Consider the following 18,833-nt stretch of genomic DNA (forward strand, 5'->3'; position numbering starts at 1 on the left):
GGCCAGTTCTGCTAACAGAACATGGTTCAAGGAGTCCCAGATACTGTGAGCACAGTGATCTGCATTCATGTTTATCCCATCAGTAGGCCCGCTGGTGGAGCATATGTGAGCTCTCTTGCTTCAACACGGAGATAGTGGAGTGCTTTGAAGCCCATTTTCAGTCTTTCACGTGATTTTGGATCTGAAGATTTAGGTTACATTTGAAAACCAAATCTTGCATCTGTGGTAGTTGATCTATGGTTCGCAATCTATGTAAACTATGTAACAATAATTCAGCCAACCCAACATCATAAGCTCCATCTGATGAATAGCTTTGAAGTAAGTGAATTAATGGAAAACAAAAAATGAGAAACCACATTAGAGGCAACTAACTCATGAAAAACCTATGTTAAGGGAAGACAATTTTAAGAAAGTACAAAAAAATCAAAAAATAATAGAACGTTTTTGAAGAAAAACAATGTATAAGATATATATTTATATACATGCACACAGGTAATCAATATCTAGGTAAACCTTACAAAAAACTCAACAGAGACAACTCTTTTACATGATGAATGGCATTCACACTGTAAAAAGACAACCATGCAAAACGTAATTTAGAAATAAAGGCATTGTATGAATTAGTTTCTATGAAATGGTAAATGCCATTCCTCTGGAAAAGTTTGCTTAAATAGGAATGGTGAATGGATTTCTTAGTAATGTTACTTATTTCCAAGAAATCACCCACAACTGTGAGGCTTATCAGGGTGGAATGAATTCCAGAGCAGAGAGAGCTGCCACACTTGACCACTGTACTGATTTGAAGAGCGAAAGATAGATCACAGTCAAATGTTGTCCCAAGACATCTCACTTTCTGTGAAGTGACAGGGGAGTTCACAGACAGGAAAGCCAGTGAAAACTAAACCCATCAAATCCTGCCTTGTCCACTATGAGGATCTATGTTTCTGCTTCATTCTTCCTTAGTCACTCTGCTTCACAGCCGCCCCCAAAGGGCTATCCATGAAAAAACTTTGTTCGCCTTGTGTGTGCATAGAATGTAACAAAAATTTTGTTTTGATGCTATCATGAGGGAATCTCATAATTCTCATTTGAGAACATGTTCAGAAAGGCTGTGCTCTATATGATTGGATCAATGGTGATGAATGCTAGCAACAGCAGCCAAAATGTGACTGAATATATATACACCTTCCTCTTACTCTTACCTCAAAATATGCCCCATTCAGTGGAGGATGAAGGGCGACTAGAAAGACCCCATTCGACAAGAAGTGTTTGAACTGTTAAAAGACTTCCGGGCACCTGAATTTGTTGTGTCCTCCATACCACTGGGAACTGCCCGTCTTGAATATGTTTTATGTTATGTCGATTTTACGAGTAGGTTTGGAACACTTAATGGCATGAATAATTTGCGGTGACTGAACAACTTGTACACTGCTCCAGACTTAATGGAAATATTAGATTTGTTCAAAATTGCACCTCTCCCAATTTCGCCCCCCTAGGGACGCATATTAGATTTAATTTTTATGAAGCTTTTCAGCTGCTCAAGGTACACGCCTTCAGGCAGCTCCGGATTAATAATTAAAGGTCTCTGCACTTGGACTAAAGAAAATTAGAGGAACATTATAAGTGGATTTAATATTAAAAACGATGATCAGCCTCCATGAGCTTTGAAGTACAACTGCATACACATAGGTCACTATTTTTCTCCAAGACACACCACACCGCTAATTGTCAGTGACCTCCATCGAAACTCTCAGGACTTACGCTGAGCTGAGCAATGCCAGCCTCATGAAAAACGAACCCTCCTTCGGATAGAAGGACTATCATGATTGGTTGTATTGGCTACTACAGTGACGTCAATGAACCTCTCTCTTTTTTGGTACATTTGAAGAGCACCACATGATCATAGGCAGACCATATTCTTGCAGCACATTGCACTATAGGGAAGGAAGATAGGAAGAGGGTGTCAGGGGCACAAGCAGGTAAAGCCAGATGACCACAGTGCTCAAACTTACTCTTTGAAGAATCATCCTTTTAGATATCAAAACAGGGGGTAAAGGGCAGTTCAACATGGTTAATGTTTGCTACAAGTCAGGTTTCAGTATACTTCTGTTTATCTTGAATAGAAGGAAAAGCTTTCCACTGCCATTCTCACCAATACTCAAATCAAACTCTTTTCTTTACCTATTAATGATCTGCTCCGGAACACATGCATTTCTGTTTAGAGGTGAAAATGACAAACCCCGGACGAAGGGAAGAGGTGAAGGACTCTAAATTTACAGCCCATCATTTTTGACAACCCAGAGAATAACAGCAATAATAATCAGCTCATCAAAAACAAGAGCAATTAGATGTTTCCAGAGTCTTTGGGCCGCTTCTTTATGTCAGTGCTTAATTTGAGCCTGTGGTTTCCGGTGCTGAGCACTGGCACTTAATCATCGACACTGACACTATACTTTCATGAGCACCAGTTAAGGACACGCTCATTTTTTGTAGGCACAGTGATATGCCCTGAATCTCACAGGATGTTGAGCCGATGCAGAGACTCGAACCTGGTTCCACAGCTCTGAACTCCTCAGCTCTGGCCATTACACCACATCTTCTCCCCACTTCGTGGCCGGTGATTGGAGAGACCTGGCAAATTAACCACTGCTCTATGTAAACCTTGACTCCAAAATCTATAGCCACTGCATCCGCTTTCCTCGGTGGCTCCTTCAGCCCATTGACTTGTGGATGGGCCCCCCTCCTATGTTCCAAGGTTCTGCCACTCCACAGGCAGGCAGGAGGGTGGGGATGCCTGCCCCTCACCATTGCTAGTCTCAAGAACAGCCCTTCATTGGGCACTCTATTAAGGAGATCAGTGGCAGTTCCAATCACCACCGGCAACCTAGCTCTTCACCACAGAGCCAACTCTATCACTGCTGAGCCATGGGGTTAGCTTGCAGCTGCCATCTTGTGCTGCACATCTCTGCACCTCCTCGTATCTTGTTTTTCTACCTGGCTCCTGCAACAAATATGCGGAAAGTGAGGTTGCCACGGTTCCTTCCCAGCCTCCAGCTTATTTTTTCGGAGAATCTGAGACCCGGCAAGTTTCAGGTGCCTCGATGTGAACGAATAGGATTTGGGCTGGGAGTTGACTCGCTTGCATCAGCATGTTGCTTTGATAGGCTAAACCCCCTTCGCAAGGCCGGACTGGCTACCAGGCCTTCCTTAATAAACAATGCAAAACAAATGTTTAAAAAGTACGTTTTAAAGCTATTTATTTTGCATTGTTCATTTAGAAGCAACAGCAGCTCACCAGCAACTAAATCAGCCCCTCAGCAGTGAACCTGGACCCCAGCCAGTCCATCCCTGCCCCTTCAGCACAATGAATGATGAGCAGGCCTGCCTACTACGATCTACTTTGATCTGCAGAGTCAATGAATCTATTTTTTACCTTTTAGGGATTCACTGTTATCCTACTTTGCCTTTGGCGCAAGTCACCGACTTTGTTGTGTTGGATTTCTCTTTAGCCTTCTGGTGTTCACAAAAACACAATCCTGCTGTTTCGCCTCTCCTCACCCAACATTTCAGATTTGTGTGCTTAACCACAGACTGTCCAAAAACATTACAAGTTGAACAGCCTTAGTGTAGAGTGGATTGGCTAGTGTCAGGAGGGTTCCATGTACTCAAAGGGCTTAGAAAACTCTGAATTGACCTACACAGAAGGAAACAGTACAAGTGAGCAAAGTATATTGAAATCTTTAAGAGCGATGGACTATATACTGAGTATCCATGGAGAGTGACCAAAGCAGAAGTCTGTTGTATTGCTTCTGAGAGAATATTTACTTCCTTTTCAAAGCTGCCCTAGCTGTAGGCGCATCACTCACGCCGTCTCCAAAGGTCGTTGTCTCAAAGTTACTCTGCCAGGTGCGCCACCAGCATTGACAGCAATCAGGAATTTGACTTTATTAATTTCAATGACATAAGATCTTTGATGCTGAACATTGTACATCACAATTGTAGCCTATTCTGACGATATGAGAAAATTACTTAGACCACAAATCATGAGCAAAAATCCCTTAAAAGTTTACACAGTTGGTTACACAAGTCCTTTTAAACAATCTTTCTTCATTTTCTATCGGTCATACCAACGAAGGGAGAAGAGATAGAAGAAACTGTAGCATGACTTATGACTTTCTGCAGTATCTACTAAAGCGTCCACAAGGAGAATCATTTGCTAATGTTACCAACCCCCGTGACGAGATCTAACAAATGACCAAATACATGCACTTTCGCACACAGCAGATTTGGTAAACACCACAGCTACTTTATTAAGTGCTTGAATAGTGGTTTTCTTGCACAAACTTAGCCAAAAGGCATCAAAGCCAAGTACATGGGCAAAGCCAGTATAATGTCAAAGAGTAAGACGCTAGAAAGCCGGGTTGTGGATGGTTAATGCATTGTAATGTAGTGTTCTTAAGGTTTAACTATGTTTTATTTTGCAGTTGGCACACATACTATAGCCTGCAGCCCTCAAGTCGGTGAGGAGCTCATGAAAAATACATTAGCACAACATTTAATCCTTCACTCCCTCCTTGGCATCAAATGCATTCTGAATTCTTCTTTCACTCCTATCTGAAAGTCACGTGGATGGGTTGTTTGTAGAAACAAAGATACTGAAGAGGTATGTAGGACTCTTGTCACAAGAGTAATTGGGATACTTGAACTGGCCTTATTGCCTTAAGGTCCTGTTGGCTGGAAAGCCCCTTTCAATCATGGGCAAGAATTTAGATGAATGGGTTCCAGCTCAATTCATATGATTTCCGTTTGTTTTGTATTGCTGGAGCTATCTTTTACATGGACAACTTGTCCAAGATTCTAGCTGCCCGAGAAGAAAATAAAGTTGGCATGGCCTCCACGGTATTAGCAGACACTGTATCTCGGCTGCTAAAGCCATTGCCAGATGTTTTACCCCTGAGTGACTTGTATGATTTCTGAGATGAATATGGTCTTCCCAACAGATTGACACCTGGATCCCTCTGCCAATAGGCCAGGATCTTGCACTGTGCTTCAAGTTGTCGCACATCCAATGCAAATGTGTGGACTTTATCATAGAGTTTCCCCTATACTTTATGTGTCATTTCATGGCAAAGTTATTTTTCCCATAGTTTTTGGCCTGATCTTTTGTCATCTTGTAGGAGTACGTATAAAAAATGATAAAAAGAGGGAATCAAGGTCCTGTCATGTGGTCCTACTTTTAGATACTTTTGAAGACCTATAGGTGGTCTCAAGGCTCCCTCTTTCATTGGTTAGTGGAGCACCATGTGAAGGAGTTAGGTGTATTCAAACCTTTCTCTCCAAAAGGTCGAATTACCACTTAGAAACTTCAAAAAGTCTTCTAAAGGAACAATTTGTTAGTTTGGGAGGAGGGAACATGTAGTGTTCTTTAAAGGGGTGAGCCAAACATTACGTAAATTGAAGCTGTGTTGGGGTGGTCCTATTGGATACGGGGATGCTGTTCTAGATCCTGGGTGCAGAGATGGAAAAAGCCTGTTGCCTTGTTTTTTCTTTTTTACACTTCTAAGTCTGCTGCCACGATGATGTCTCTGCTGGCGATGAGCTGAGATTAACCAGAAATGTTGAGCTTGTCTGCAAGATAAGCAGGAGTGCTGGTCATTATGGCTTTGTGAATGATGCAACTGGTTTTGAAGAAGGTACTGGTCAGCAAGGTGAGTCAATGGAATTCCATAAGGTAAGGGTATTGTGATCATATTTCTTCCCGCCTTGGATGAGATGTGCAGCAGCATGTAAGGTGCCCCCAAAGAGCACCAGTGTGGACTGTCAGATGCCATGAAGCAGGGCATTACCACCATCGCTTTCTGGTGGAAACAGTTTGGCCTTCTTTAGAAAAGAGAGCTGCTACCAGGTTGTCTTTGGTGTTTTGGCAGAGTGTGAGTGATGTTGGTGTCAAGAGTGATTCTTAGTGATTTGGCATTCAGTGAAAGCTGGGGTCTGAAGCGATCATGCTTCATAACATTAAGCCAGGTTTGTAGTATATATTGTTTACTCTTCTTTAAAAAGAAAAGTAACTCTATCGTGGTTGGATTGAGCTTCAGGTACACGCCGGACATCCAGGTATGAATGATGTGCAAGCAGTGTTTGATGTGAAGGATGTCTGAAGCAGAGGAGACTTTCAAGGCGAGTTGTGTATCATTGGCATATTGGTGAATCTTGATGCTGTTATCTGTGAGTAGATCCCACAAGCAGCTCCATGTTTAGGTTGACAGTCTTGGGCCCTGGGGGACTCCACATGTAATAGAGATTTTTCGTGGCCTGGACGTGCCATTGTTAACAGACTGATGTTGGTTGGGAAAGTAGGAGGAGAACCAGTGAAGGACATTGCCCGGTGAATACCAATCAAGGCTCAATGCTTATGTATATTTGGGTGGGATGGTCAACTGAGAGGTCCGGCAATATCAGAATGCAGTGGTCATCAACATCTGTTGTCACGAGAGCATCCTCTATGATGTGGAATGTAGTGGTTTCTGAGATGCACAGTGATCTGAAGTCAGACTGGTAGTCATGCAGGAGATTGTTAGCATTGTTGTTGTCTTGGAGTTGAACATAGACTGTTTTTTAATGACCTTGTTGATGAATGGTGGATAAGTAATAGGCCGGTAGTTGGAGAAGTCATTGTGGTCTAGTGTAGGTTATTTCAGGAGTAGGAGGATCTGATCTGCCTTGAGAACTTCTGGAAAGATGTCTTGCGTGAGGAATGCATTCACAATGGTAGACAGGGGTAAGAAACTTCTCCAAAACGAGCTTTAATGAAGGACGAGCTTTAATGAAGGATGATGGTAAGACATCATCTTCATAAGAAGTGGCAGTTGACAAAAATATGGACTTGAAGATTGGATGTAAAGTTAGATTTGCAGATGGATAGATAAGTGGATGTGAGGATGAAAACAGAATGAAGAGATGAATGGAGTAAAAAGTGAAAGGGTGGATGGATGAATTGATGTGTGGCAGGAATAGGCAATAGATGGATGGAATGGTGAAAGAACGATTGGAAGGATGGACAAGTGAAAGGGCGGGTGGATGAGTGAAATGACGGATGGTAAGATGAAAAGATGAATGTATGCAAGAGTGAAATGATTGGAGAGTGAAAACATGAATGGATAGACGAAAGCTAAGTGGCACAGGCTCAGAAGGTCTAAGACGTTAACTCTTCAACGGGAATGAAGACTGGGGTAAACAAATTAAACAGCCTGGGAGGGATGACATACTAACAGAACTCCAACATTGACCTCAGACCTGCCCCATTCATATCCAGCAACAGGAATGTTCCACATGCAAAATGAATTGGAGTTCCTTGAACCGCCTCATCTCAAACCCTACGTAAAATAAAGAATTTCTTTGTATTAATTACCTACATTTTAAGTGGTACTTTCAGCGCTTTGATGTCAACAAACACATTGCCTTACATATAGATCAGCTTTGCTGCTGCAGCCCAGACTCAGTAGGTCAGAAGTTACGTCAGCACAGCAGATAAGATTTACTCCTAGCTGTAATATGATTAAGGTCTTTACCTTGCAGGCTGCGACTCCTTTGGTGAAACGGGTGTCAAACTTGATAAAATGCAGGGATCCCCTCAGGGTTCTCACAGGAGAACAAGTACAGCAAATCTAATGTTCTAGTCGGTGACATGGCCAACTCACCTTATCCTGGTTGTTGAGATCTTGGTATGGGATGTGTGCCGGCAAGTAGGTGTGAAGGATGGCACAGAAGGCTAGGCCATCACTCCAGCTGCTGCTAAAGTTGGTAATGTCGATATTCTGCAAATACAGGAGACAAGAGGTATACATGGAATCAAAGAGTAGTGTCTATCGCATGTTGTAATTATCTAGTGATTCTAACTCTAAAAAACGTATTATACAAATTACCCTAATCATTAATTCTGTGCTTAAAACCAGTCTACAAAGTCAGCAAACATGTTTCTGCTTGGAAAATGCACCACCTTATATTGACAAGTTACGGCATTTTGTTGTTTTAATATTTACAATACATACAAGCTCACTCAAATGTATGTTTGTATACAATCAAGAACGGTGATAAAGGCTGCACTGCAATTGTTTGTGCTAAAATTCTTTTAGTATTCTTCAAATAAATGTTGTGGAAGAGAGATCTCTGTAGCACTCACCTGTAACTTTACTCTGGAAACAACCTTTACAAGGCAACTTTTACAACGCACTACCATTACAACAAAACTTTTACTACGCAACATCCATTATAACGCATGCCATTACAACGCAACCATTCCAATGCATGACACTACAACGCATACCACTACAACGCATGTCATTACAACGCAGTCATTACAATGCAGTCATTACAACGCATACCATTACAACGCATACATTACAACCCATAGTACCCTTACACTATCCAACACTTACCCTAATGTTGCACCCCCATGGATTTAGAATAGTAATTTTGTCTTGTACACTATCCAATACTTACCATACATGCAATGTAATGGTATGCGTTGTAATGATATGCGTTGTAAAGATAGTATGCGTTGTAATGGAATGCGTTGTAAAGGTAGTATTTAAAAATTCGTTGTAATGGCATGCGTTGTAATGAAATGCGCTGTAATGGATGTTGCGTTGTAAAAAATGTGTTGTAATGGTATGCGTTGTAAAAGTATGCATTGTAACGTCATACATCCCTTTACTCTTCAGGTGTTTTTTTACGAGAAGTAATTCGTCCGTACTCTCTTTTACGAGAGACAATGACACCATCAGCTTTTATGCGGGTAATCGCCCTTCTATCAGTTATCGTGTAAGGAATTACACCCTCGTTATTTATTTAACTAGTCACCATGCCCCCACGAGTTCACTCAAGTGCCCATTAGCAGCTTTGTGTCCGTTGAACCTTACAGGATGTGCACATGCATATTTCCCAGAGTGTAAAAAAAGTGTTGTAATTGTATTAAAATGAATATTCTCCATGAAAATGTAAAGATAGTAAATCCAAATATTAATAGCTAGATTACTTAAGAATTAGCTACATTCCTTCGTTGTTCCCTTCTTTGTCCCTGCACTAACGGAGAGAGGAGTGCCCCCTCCTCAAGGCAGGCACCCTCTGCATAAACAGTATGCATTCCATACACACTTCCTGAATTATACCTCTGCGCCTCACAGGGGCCACTCGTCCTCGCGTGGGCCCTGAGGGCAGGCTCACCGGCGACACCTCCATCTAGCACAAGACCCCCATTCAGGACAGCAGATGAGCGGTCAGTGGTGGGTGAAGTACTGGCCCTAGGAAGGGCGAGTGAGTCATGAAGATTACCAGTAAGTAATCTGGCCAATACTTCCTGCCCCCTTCCTAGCTCCGTTCCATACTCAGTAAGGATATACCAAAGCAGCTTACATTCATCTCCAGAGATTCAAGTCTTGGTCTCAAGTTCAACGTCCTGTGATTCCCGGCAAACCACTTAATATCCCTGGGGCGTGTACATGTGTAATGTCTGGTTCTCGTCTAAAGCGCTCTTATCAGTGCCTGCTTAAGCACAGTGCGACCGGTGCTGTAGAACCGGGTGGCAATCTTGAGAGGCCATCCTTTGCATGACAGGCTGAGGCGAGATAAGAGCAGCCTGCAGAGATCTTCCTGAGCCCGGCATTTTACCAGGAATAAAAACAGCTGTATGGTAACTCTGGTGGAGTAATGCACATGACGGAGAGATCGGTGATTTTTCTAGTCACAGTTTGACACATGATAAAGTAGCATGAAGGGTTAATGTTCTGGCTGCAAGGCACAACACAGCATGCATGTCACAGTTTTTGTATTTTATGTAGATAGCTCACTGAGTTACTGCTTTTGTCACAAAGATGGAGTTCATATTCCAATCCTACTATTTCCACTATAGAACATTAAGCTATGAACTAGCATTATAGTTCTGCATGCAAATTGCAAGCATAGGTTTAGAACCTTATTGTTTTTCCTCAATGTTTCGTTATTCTAAGAATGCAAAAAAAAGTTACTTTAGGTAGTAATACTATTTTATTAGTATGGCACCGCAATCATTGTGTTAAGTTTCTAATCCTAAATTTATTGGGCACATTTACAACCACTTTGTGCCTGGTTTGAATCACGAAAGGGAAGCAAACCTGGTGCAAAGTGTTGTAAGGGGATTAATTTCCAGCATAAATACTGAATGACATTGGATAGTAGCCCTAAAGTAACAGAATGTAGAAGTATGCACTACTTTGCATCAAGGAGGCTTACCATGAGTGGTAGATGAATGTTCCCCATTCATGGTAAGTACATGGGTACATGAATGTTCCCATTCATGGTGGGTGCATGGGCACCATATTTTAATCGATACGGTTCTGTTGTGCTCTCTTCTTTTCACACAACAGAGCAACTTTGGTTACCACACTGCATGAAAACTTTGTAAATCTGCCCCTTGTTTTTTCCAAAGCAAGCACTCATAACACATAAAACTTACCAGTATGGATAACATATGACTCCGACATCTTGTAGCCCTCATTGGCTCAGGTAACATTTCCTATACATTGAATTACACACTTGTGGAACTCATTGTCCCTGTGTAATGTGTAAATAATTCAAAGCACCTCGAAAATCTACATTGGGCCAAGTCGGGCTATAGAATAAATAAATGTGAGCGAGGGGCTAAGTAGATATGAGGAGCATCACTGAAGGTGGTAGTGAGGAAATCTGTGGAGGGAAAGGTCATTGTGGGGAAGGGCTCCAAGATTGTTGCACCGGGCACCACCAGAGCTAAACCTCGGCTCTGGCACGGATACCCTTGACCCAAGTTAGTGCTACAGAACACTGCAAAAACAAAATTAAAAAAATCTCAATGAACGATGATACACCTGAACAGGGATACGCCACTGTATGTTGCAAAACACTCAAGCAGTCCAGAGCAAGGCCAGGAAACAAGGATAGTCAGTCACAGAAACACACATCATAACGTCGTTAGCACGACCTAATTAAGGCAAGAATGCGTCTACACCTCTAGACTGGCACACCCAACCACAGCAGATCATGACCAAGACATATGAGGGAAACCAATGAGTCAAGGAGGCAAGCAGAGCGTGCAAGATATACGCGGACATATAGAAGACGACTGGTGACGCTTCCAACACACACGCAAAAACAAGGGGCACAAAACTAAATAGAAGGTGTCGCTGGTAAACCAGCTCTTTATGGACAGGAATAAAATTCTGGAATTTATTGAGAGCACAAAATGCTTTTGCAGTGGGTTCCTGCTCTCTGGAGGTAGATCTCCCTCAGAAAGGAATGGGCCGAGGAAGGGGGATGGTACTGCTGAGCAGGCTTCTTTTAATTGAGCTTGGAATCGCTTTCTAGTGTCCTAGGACTAGTGCATGCGTGACAGAGGAAGCAACAAAAGTCGGTATGCTCAATATGATGGATTTGTTATCCAGACCCTCACAGGTCCAAAGTAAGAGACTCCAATTTACATACAGATTTCAATAACACCAGGAAGTATGTTATGACAGGAGTTGACATCTCAAGATTCTAATGTGCCACCAGCCTGCTGTCCTATAACTGAAGGCCGAACTTGATTGGCTGTTGCTAGGCAGCTGCCTGTCAGCCCTGAAGCTAACTTCAGAACCGGCAGACTATGCGTGGGTGGGATATACTGAAATTGCGCCCTGGCCCATCTACGCCGCCCTGTGTTCTGCGGCTCACATGCATCGTTTAAGATCTATCAGATCTTGGTGGTAAGACAATGTTTCAGCTAACCTTCACAGGTTTGCAAAATGCCTTTGTGCAGCGTCCCCCATATACTGAATGCAACACTGTGTTAGAGTTGTAAAATTACAGGCTTCATCTCTTTCTAGGAGATAATGGAGCAGCCTTTCTACTTCTCAAACCATTCTTTAAACCCTGGTGAGACACAGCTGTCCCAAGAAACTAATTGTTCCGCATAAATTACTGGCAATTACCTGCGTCTCATGCCGCCTCTCACATATGAAAATTGTTGGGTGTAAAGGATGGTCTTTAAATTCGATCAGTTGACAGCCTCTTACAGTACTTAGCAAACTCTTAAACTCTTGAATTGCTAAGCGGTTGGTCTCGGCTTCACTGCATGTGGTAGACTTTCAGGCAAACTCTTTAATACCCTATTACTGCACTAATTCCTACAGTGCTTTCCCGCGATTTAAAAAGCGTCACGCTAATTAAGTGTGCCCTTGAAAATGAGGTGAAGATGGTATCAGACCTACTCTTGTCATATTTCCGGCTTCACCGGTCCTGTCAATAATCAATAAAGAAAGCTAGTTTGTGATAATAGTGTTGCCAGCTCGCATTTAAGAATTATATTCAGGCGTTTGCTCAATTTTAAGTCACACCGCATCTTTTGAAATAAAAGTTTACTACATTTCTGAACACCAACCAACCACATATAAAGATTGTGCAGATGAACGTTTAATATTTAACTCACTGGTAAAATGAAGTGGATGTTTAATAGAGAACATTTTCAACTTTCTGAAAACAGCCTGAAAGTGACAGCACCACAGCGTTGGAAATATGCACCTCGTAATAGTAAGAGTGTGCTGATATAAGGACCCAAGACTTAGACAAAGTGATGGCAACTGTGCTACAGTTGTAGATAAACTGACTGTGCAAGAATGAAAGTCTGAATCTGGCTATAGCTGCCTTCCAATCTTGTATCATTTTCCATGCAAGTTCACCTTTCTGTCTCCACCTGTGGTTTTTGACCCAATGAGATCACCAGAGTTGCAGGCCCTATGCTCAGCACCAGACCCCTTGGCTGCTGCGTGACATATTACAGGCATCCAAGCCATGACAGTGCCCACCATCATCAAATTGTGGGCCCTAACAGCGGTAATTCATGGCGTATAGCAGGAATGCATAGAAGATTGCATCCTTTCCAATAAAATGCTGCCATGGCACAATGGCAGTACCTCTTGACATATTGAGGAATCCATAGCTCCATGGTGCTTACTGGGAACCCTTTTTACGGTAGCCCTGTCATCATGGTGGCAACTTTTTAATAAGCAAATCATATTGTTTTAATTGATCAGAGAACAAAACAAGCCAAACAGCACATTCAAAATTGTAGAATTCATTGTACGCTAGAAGAGATGCACTAATTCTTATCAATCTTTGGTCATATTGTAGCAGAAACACCATATCCTCAAATCTTGTGGTGTTTATGTGGACAGCCGCTCGCTTTATAAATAGGTTCTTCCAATCTGGCACATCAGTCTACTGCTGCATGCGACTCGACAGGGCAGAGGCTTAGGGGGATCTTAAATGTTAAGCAATGACAAACTTGGCAATTATTGTAATTATATCAATCAGGACACGTTCCCCTCTACAGTGACCCACATCCTCCAAAATACCCAATAATGCAATGCGGGGAGTACAGTCAACAGGCCGCTGCAGTATTCTGGAACAAGTATTAAAGATATCAGATTAATATCGCCATATAACAGGGCAATTCCATACATATAGAAAAAGCCACATTCATCAGGGACAAACAGGTAAGGGGAGTGTGCCTGTCGTCCATAAACGACCAGAAGTAAAATAGGACAGTTGCATATAGTTTATCTGTAGAAGGTGCAGGCAGGAAGGGATAACGAGTTTTTGAGGGGTCATCCTAGCATCCCTCTAGTCACTCATCCAGTAGGCCAACCAATCCTTCCCATCTCTCTCAAACAGTAGTAAAGCGACCTGGTGGGTTGATGACCAGGGACTTGTACAGCTGTGAATTACCTCCCTGAGCCAGTGTACTCAGGTTGACTCTGGACTCTAGAGCATTGTATTCTGGCTTAGCAGTCAATACCGACTGATAAGTCAGTGCATAGTGCAGTTTTAGGCATCTGTAGAATTGAGTTTTGTGAAGGGTGAATTTAGCCTACAGAGATTGGGACAACTTCATACGTGTACCAGTCCAGATATTGCCCAATTTCTAAATAAAATGAGATTCCATTAATCAAACCCATCCAGGCGAACTGCATGGAACAGCCACATACCCTTCCACAGGAGAGTCTCCTGTCTAGATTTCTGGTTCCTTTGGGTTTAGCTGCGGGCCAGATGCCCACACAAGAGTAGCCTCTGGAAGTGACCCTGGAGGATAGTCTTCCCAGAGGAAGTGGTTAATCAAAGAGAACTAGCTATGTCTGTGTGCTATGTGTCTACATGGGAAACCATTTGGTTTAGTATGAAGGCCTTCACCCACCAACCTAGTTGGTGGCATGCTTCATCATCGGGCCCCACCAGAGGCACAGAGTGCGCCTCAGGTGTGCTGCAATGCCAGATTACTGCGGAGCGGGTTTTTTGGAAGATGAGTGTGCTGTGCAGGTGGGTTGCGTGAGATTTTAAAATTCTGTCCTTGGGGTCCCTAACGGTTACTTGATTGGTGGGCCCCAGGCAGAGGTTAAAAACAAATGCTTGAATCCCATCTGATCAAGAGATTTGAGCACTTTTTGGAAATCTATGAGCATGAGTGTTGAGGGTCTCTGAACTTAAGGCAGAGTGATGTGAACCTTGCGGGTAGAGTGTCGTTATGGAAAACCCACTAGCCTGAGTGGACAAGTGAGGCATTCACTTGCAGGAGACTGTTGACCAGGATCTTGGCTTAGATCCTAATCTCCAAGTATGTAAGAGGAACTGGGCAACAGCCTTCCCTGCAGCCCAAAATGCTGCCTTGGAGTTCACAGATCCCTCATTAAACTAAAAATATGATTACTGCTCTTGCAGTAAATATTTAGAGCCTTTTGTAAAGACCAACCAATAGGCATTCACTAGCCACATCAGCCGCTGGACCCTTTTGGGCTTGCTATATGTATTGTGACTGGGGAGTGGTCACAGATGCCTCTAGAAGGTTGTCTGCCACAGCAATACACAGTGCATCCCTGGCTGGCAAGAAGAGACCATCAATTCTAGACATGCTGCCATGTGCAGCTGAGATACGGATGTATTCGGTTGTACGTGGATACCATTTTCTCCATTCAGCACATAGACCCAAAGAGGTCATCCAATCCGCTAACGTGGAGGTTCACTGTATTGTTGCAGCCCTAACCAATGTGGGGTCTACTTTCGGGTCTCTCACTGCTTAAAGACCCCACTTATGATGATTTGCCCCGGGGCAACCTCAGGACCACATCTCTCAGGGCTCTAAAAAGAGGTTTTGCCCGGTGTGGTAGGACCATACACGCTTAGGATGCTATACTGTGTGCCTTCCAGGCAGCCTTCCACCATCGCGTATTATTCAGAGACATTGGGCAATGGAGTGGGTGATAGATAGGGGGATGTTTTTATGTAAACGGATGTCAGTACTGTGGGAGCCCTTAGTGTGACCTGCATGGAAGTTTCTGCCATCCCTAAATCATGTTAGGGCAGGGCATTGCATCTCAAGGAGGCAGGTCTCTTAGAGGAGCAATACAACTGGAGAGTGGCACTTAGCAACCCTAAGAACCACCCCGCATTATGCGATGTTTAAGACTCTTAACATTTAACATCATCACAGTGAAAGGACTTGTCGGAGTCATGTTACTACATTGTGTATGCATAATATATGTGCTATTCTCCAGACCAAATACCATACCGGCATCTAGGTGGCCTGGGAACAGAGAGTATGTAACACTCATGCCTTATGGACTTGAAGCAGTGTGTGGTAATGGTAACCAAAGTACCCAAGGACCTGTGAATCACCAATCCCTCCAACTGCCCCTCACACCTAACCCAGAAGTAACTGTCTCCCAAAAGAGCCTAATTAAAGAGGGTCAAGTAGAGAGTGTAAAGAGGGTGACATCAACACCAACATCATACTTTATGCATCATAGGATACAATGCTGTTGGCAAAGAACAACCGGACAAGAAAAACACAAGTATAGTAAAGTGGCCCATTAGGCAATTGGAACACTGGGAGAACTCCCAGAGGTTGTTCCGCCCTTATACTGATCCATGCTGACCTCGGAGTATAGGTCTTGGGAAGTGGCATGATCACATCGGGGACTTCCGCACCTTGTCCCCCATCCTGGTTGAGTTTCTCCTCCGCTTCTGAGGAGCCTAGCGATCCGCATGTAGGCCCTTTATGTCTCCTTGAGTGCTATTGTCTACACAGCTTGTCATTTCTAGCGCATCCATTGCCACTAGAGAAGTGAGGCACTCCCTCCTCGTGCAAGGAAGAGGGGTGCATCTTATTTCCTTCCTCTCCGCAACTCAATCCCAGTACATCTCCTGAGAGTCAAAGAAAAAGGAGCTGGAGTTGTAAAGAACCTTTTATTTAGCGGGTAACATGAGCAAGTACGTGAGGTTCGCTGCTCTTAGTTTTTGCTTAATCACATCAAAGACCCTCCTCTGCTTCTGCACTAGTCAAGTATAGTCATCTGGGATTATGAGATTATGAGTGGAAAGGAAAGGAGAAGGCCCCAGTACCTTTGCTCCTTTGAGGATTGCATCCCTGTCTTTGCAGCTTAACAATGAGAGACCTGGGTGGCACTCACTAGGCCGGGGGGGGGGGGGTGGGAAGGGGGCGAGGGGGGTGTTGCAATAATGCTTTGTGGGGACTTTCCAGGACAAAACATGCTGGCAGTCTTCAGGGAGCCAAGACGCAGTCTACAATTCCAAGAACTTCTCTAGCGAGGACGCTACAACCGTTTTAGCGAATCACATGAATCTTGGATTAATTCTCCATGCTCTGTTTTCGGCATCTTCTGCGTGTTCCTCCAGAATATCTGGAGGATATGCAGAACTGTGGATTTAAGTTCTGTGACAGTATCTTCAAGCTACATGATGCGCCTTTCAGTTCTGGATACTCTGCCAACTACATTGCGCAGATCTTGTCATAGGAGGCTAACATGTATAACCACTCTGCCTATCTTGCTCTATTTTGGTCTTAAGGGCTGTTCGGGATACCTGTTTGACTTGTAGAATACACTATGCCTGTCACATCATGGGAGGATGAGGGTGGTGGGGGGGATTCAGACCTTCTTGGGCTTGTTTACTGGGGGCGAAGTGAACCTATCCATTTTAGTTTATACTTGTGAGGATGCTGGGTGATCTCTTCCCACAGTTGCAGTACAGACACCACACCTGAGCTGCTGTGGCTGGGTTGGCACAGGTTACTTAGGTCAGTGCTCTAGGGTTGCTAAAGTTAGCCAGCAATTCCAGGTCCAGGTCCAAGATACATCACCCACTGGAAGATACATCACCCACTGACTGGTCTAGGGGAGAAAGGTGTCGGTCATACCTGGTTAGCCAACAGGTCAAAAGGAGAAATGGGACCTACCTCTGATGCTCACAAAGGCGACTTCTAAGCTGTCAGCAGCCGCATGCAGGGCCAATGAGAGCCCCCTCCAAAATTCTCCCCCAGCTGCGCTAGGCGACCAACTATGTTTAGCAGGGTATTCGGCGAGGTTGTGGCTGTAGGTTTCTCACCTATGGTGCATTGTTAACTTCTTTCAATTTGAGGTAGTAGTCTTGGTTCAGTGTCACTGGAAAAGTGCCTCGGTGACTTACTTGAACTGCTGACCTCCAGGCTGCCCACGAGCAGCACAAGCAGCCAAGCATGTCTGAGAGAGCGGATGGTGCACAGGGCATCACAAGGTTTAATATTTATCAGTTGTGGTGCCACCAAGGGCACGACAGGAGCTCAGCACAGGTATCTCCCTGATGGATCCAGGTGCTTGGGAGCAACCGGAATGATCAGGCTGGCAACACAGATATGTTGGTCCAGGGACCATCTCATGACTGAACTTTTACACAGAGCATCCAACAAAATCATTCTGAGGTGGGAGAGGCCAGGTCCCACTATTTGGCTTGTGAGGACAGGTGCCCGCACCACTCAGGGACCAACCTCCACACTTTAGTTGGACCTGGTCCCATAGTGTCTTCCTGGTTCCCCCCAGGTTCAGGACTCATGTGTTAGCAGATCCTCAGTGGGGTGACGTATGCAGTTGAGGATCATGTATTGAGAGAGGGTAGTCACCTCAGAGCCATACAGTTTACCCTGTGGACCCAGGGCTCCCCTCACACCAGGATAAGGCACCAAGATTGGGCCACAGGGGTGCCAGATGTCTCTGTAGATCAGGCAGTGAGCAAAGCTTCTCCCCTCAACTGCATTGTTCAGAGGGGCTCTGGTTCAGCCGCAGGCCCAGACTCAGTCTCTACAGACCTCTGTGGATGTTAGGGAATAAGGCCTGGATCATGCTAGAGCACTAGAGACAGGAGGGGGTAGGAAGGTCCTCACCCCAGGTCTATGGAGCACACTGCTGCCGGAGGCAAGCAGTTGGGCACGGCATCTGTGCATAAAAGAGGACCCTCGCCACCCTCTGCTATTACCTGGAGTCTGCACATGCAGTAGGTCAGCAGTCTGCAGCTTCCAGTATCTCCACATCAGGTCGGATGTTGGGCCTCCTCTCGCAGCTTCTATTGGTAGGCCCGGATAGAGTCAGCTTTTAGGTAGTCAATGGGAGGGCCCAACGTGGCCTGTCACCTCAATCTGCAATCTCCAGCATAGTCGGCCAGCAGTCCGGGTGTTTCTGTGTCTTTGGGCCCTGGCTGGAGAATCAAAATAGGACCTACAGACTCAGCAGAGGTTGTGAATTACATTCCAGCCGCAGTGAGTTTTGCTCAACAACGGCAGCAGGATGAAGGCCGATGGGAGAGGTTAGGTGCCAGAGAGCTCTAGATAGAGACCACGATCTTGGCATGCCAAGCCATGACCCCCAACATGGTGTTAATTATTGGCATATAGGGGTCACCAATAGAATGATGTTGCCTGATATAATGCTAGCCCTTACATAACAGTGTTCCTTCTTGGTATAGTG

The 18,833-nt window shown here is 44.2% G+C and overlaps 1 protein-coding gene across 2 annotated transcripts in view; it reads right to left on the minus strand.

Moving 5' to 3' along the window:
- Positions 1-18,833, minus strand: part of SPECC1 (sperm antigen with calponin homology and coiled-coil domains 1) — a 1,296,450-nt gene that overhangs the window by 128,687 nt on the left and 1,148,930 nt on the right. For both annotated transcript variants that reach the window (XM_086955068.1, XM_086955069.1), the window contains one exon: positions 7,698-7,814. In XM_086955068.1, the coding sequence (XP_086811194.1) occupies positions 7,698-7,814 (117 nt within the window). The remainder of the gene's footprint in view (positions 1-7,697; positions 7,815-18,833) is intronic.

The sequence above is a fragment of the Lissotriton vulgaris genome, chromosome 2_1 (assembly GCF_964263255.1).
Source record: "Lissotriton vulgaris chromosome 2_1, aLisVul1.2, whole genome shotgun sequence".
Lineage (NCBI taxonomy): Eukaryota > Metazoa > Chordata > Amphibia > Caudata > Salamandridae > Lissotriton > Lissotriton vulgaris.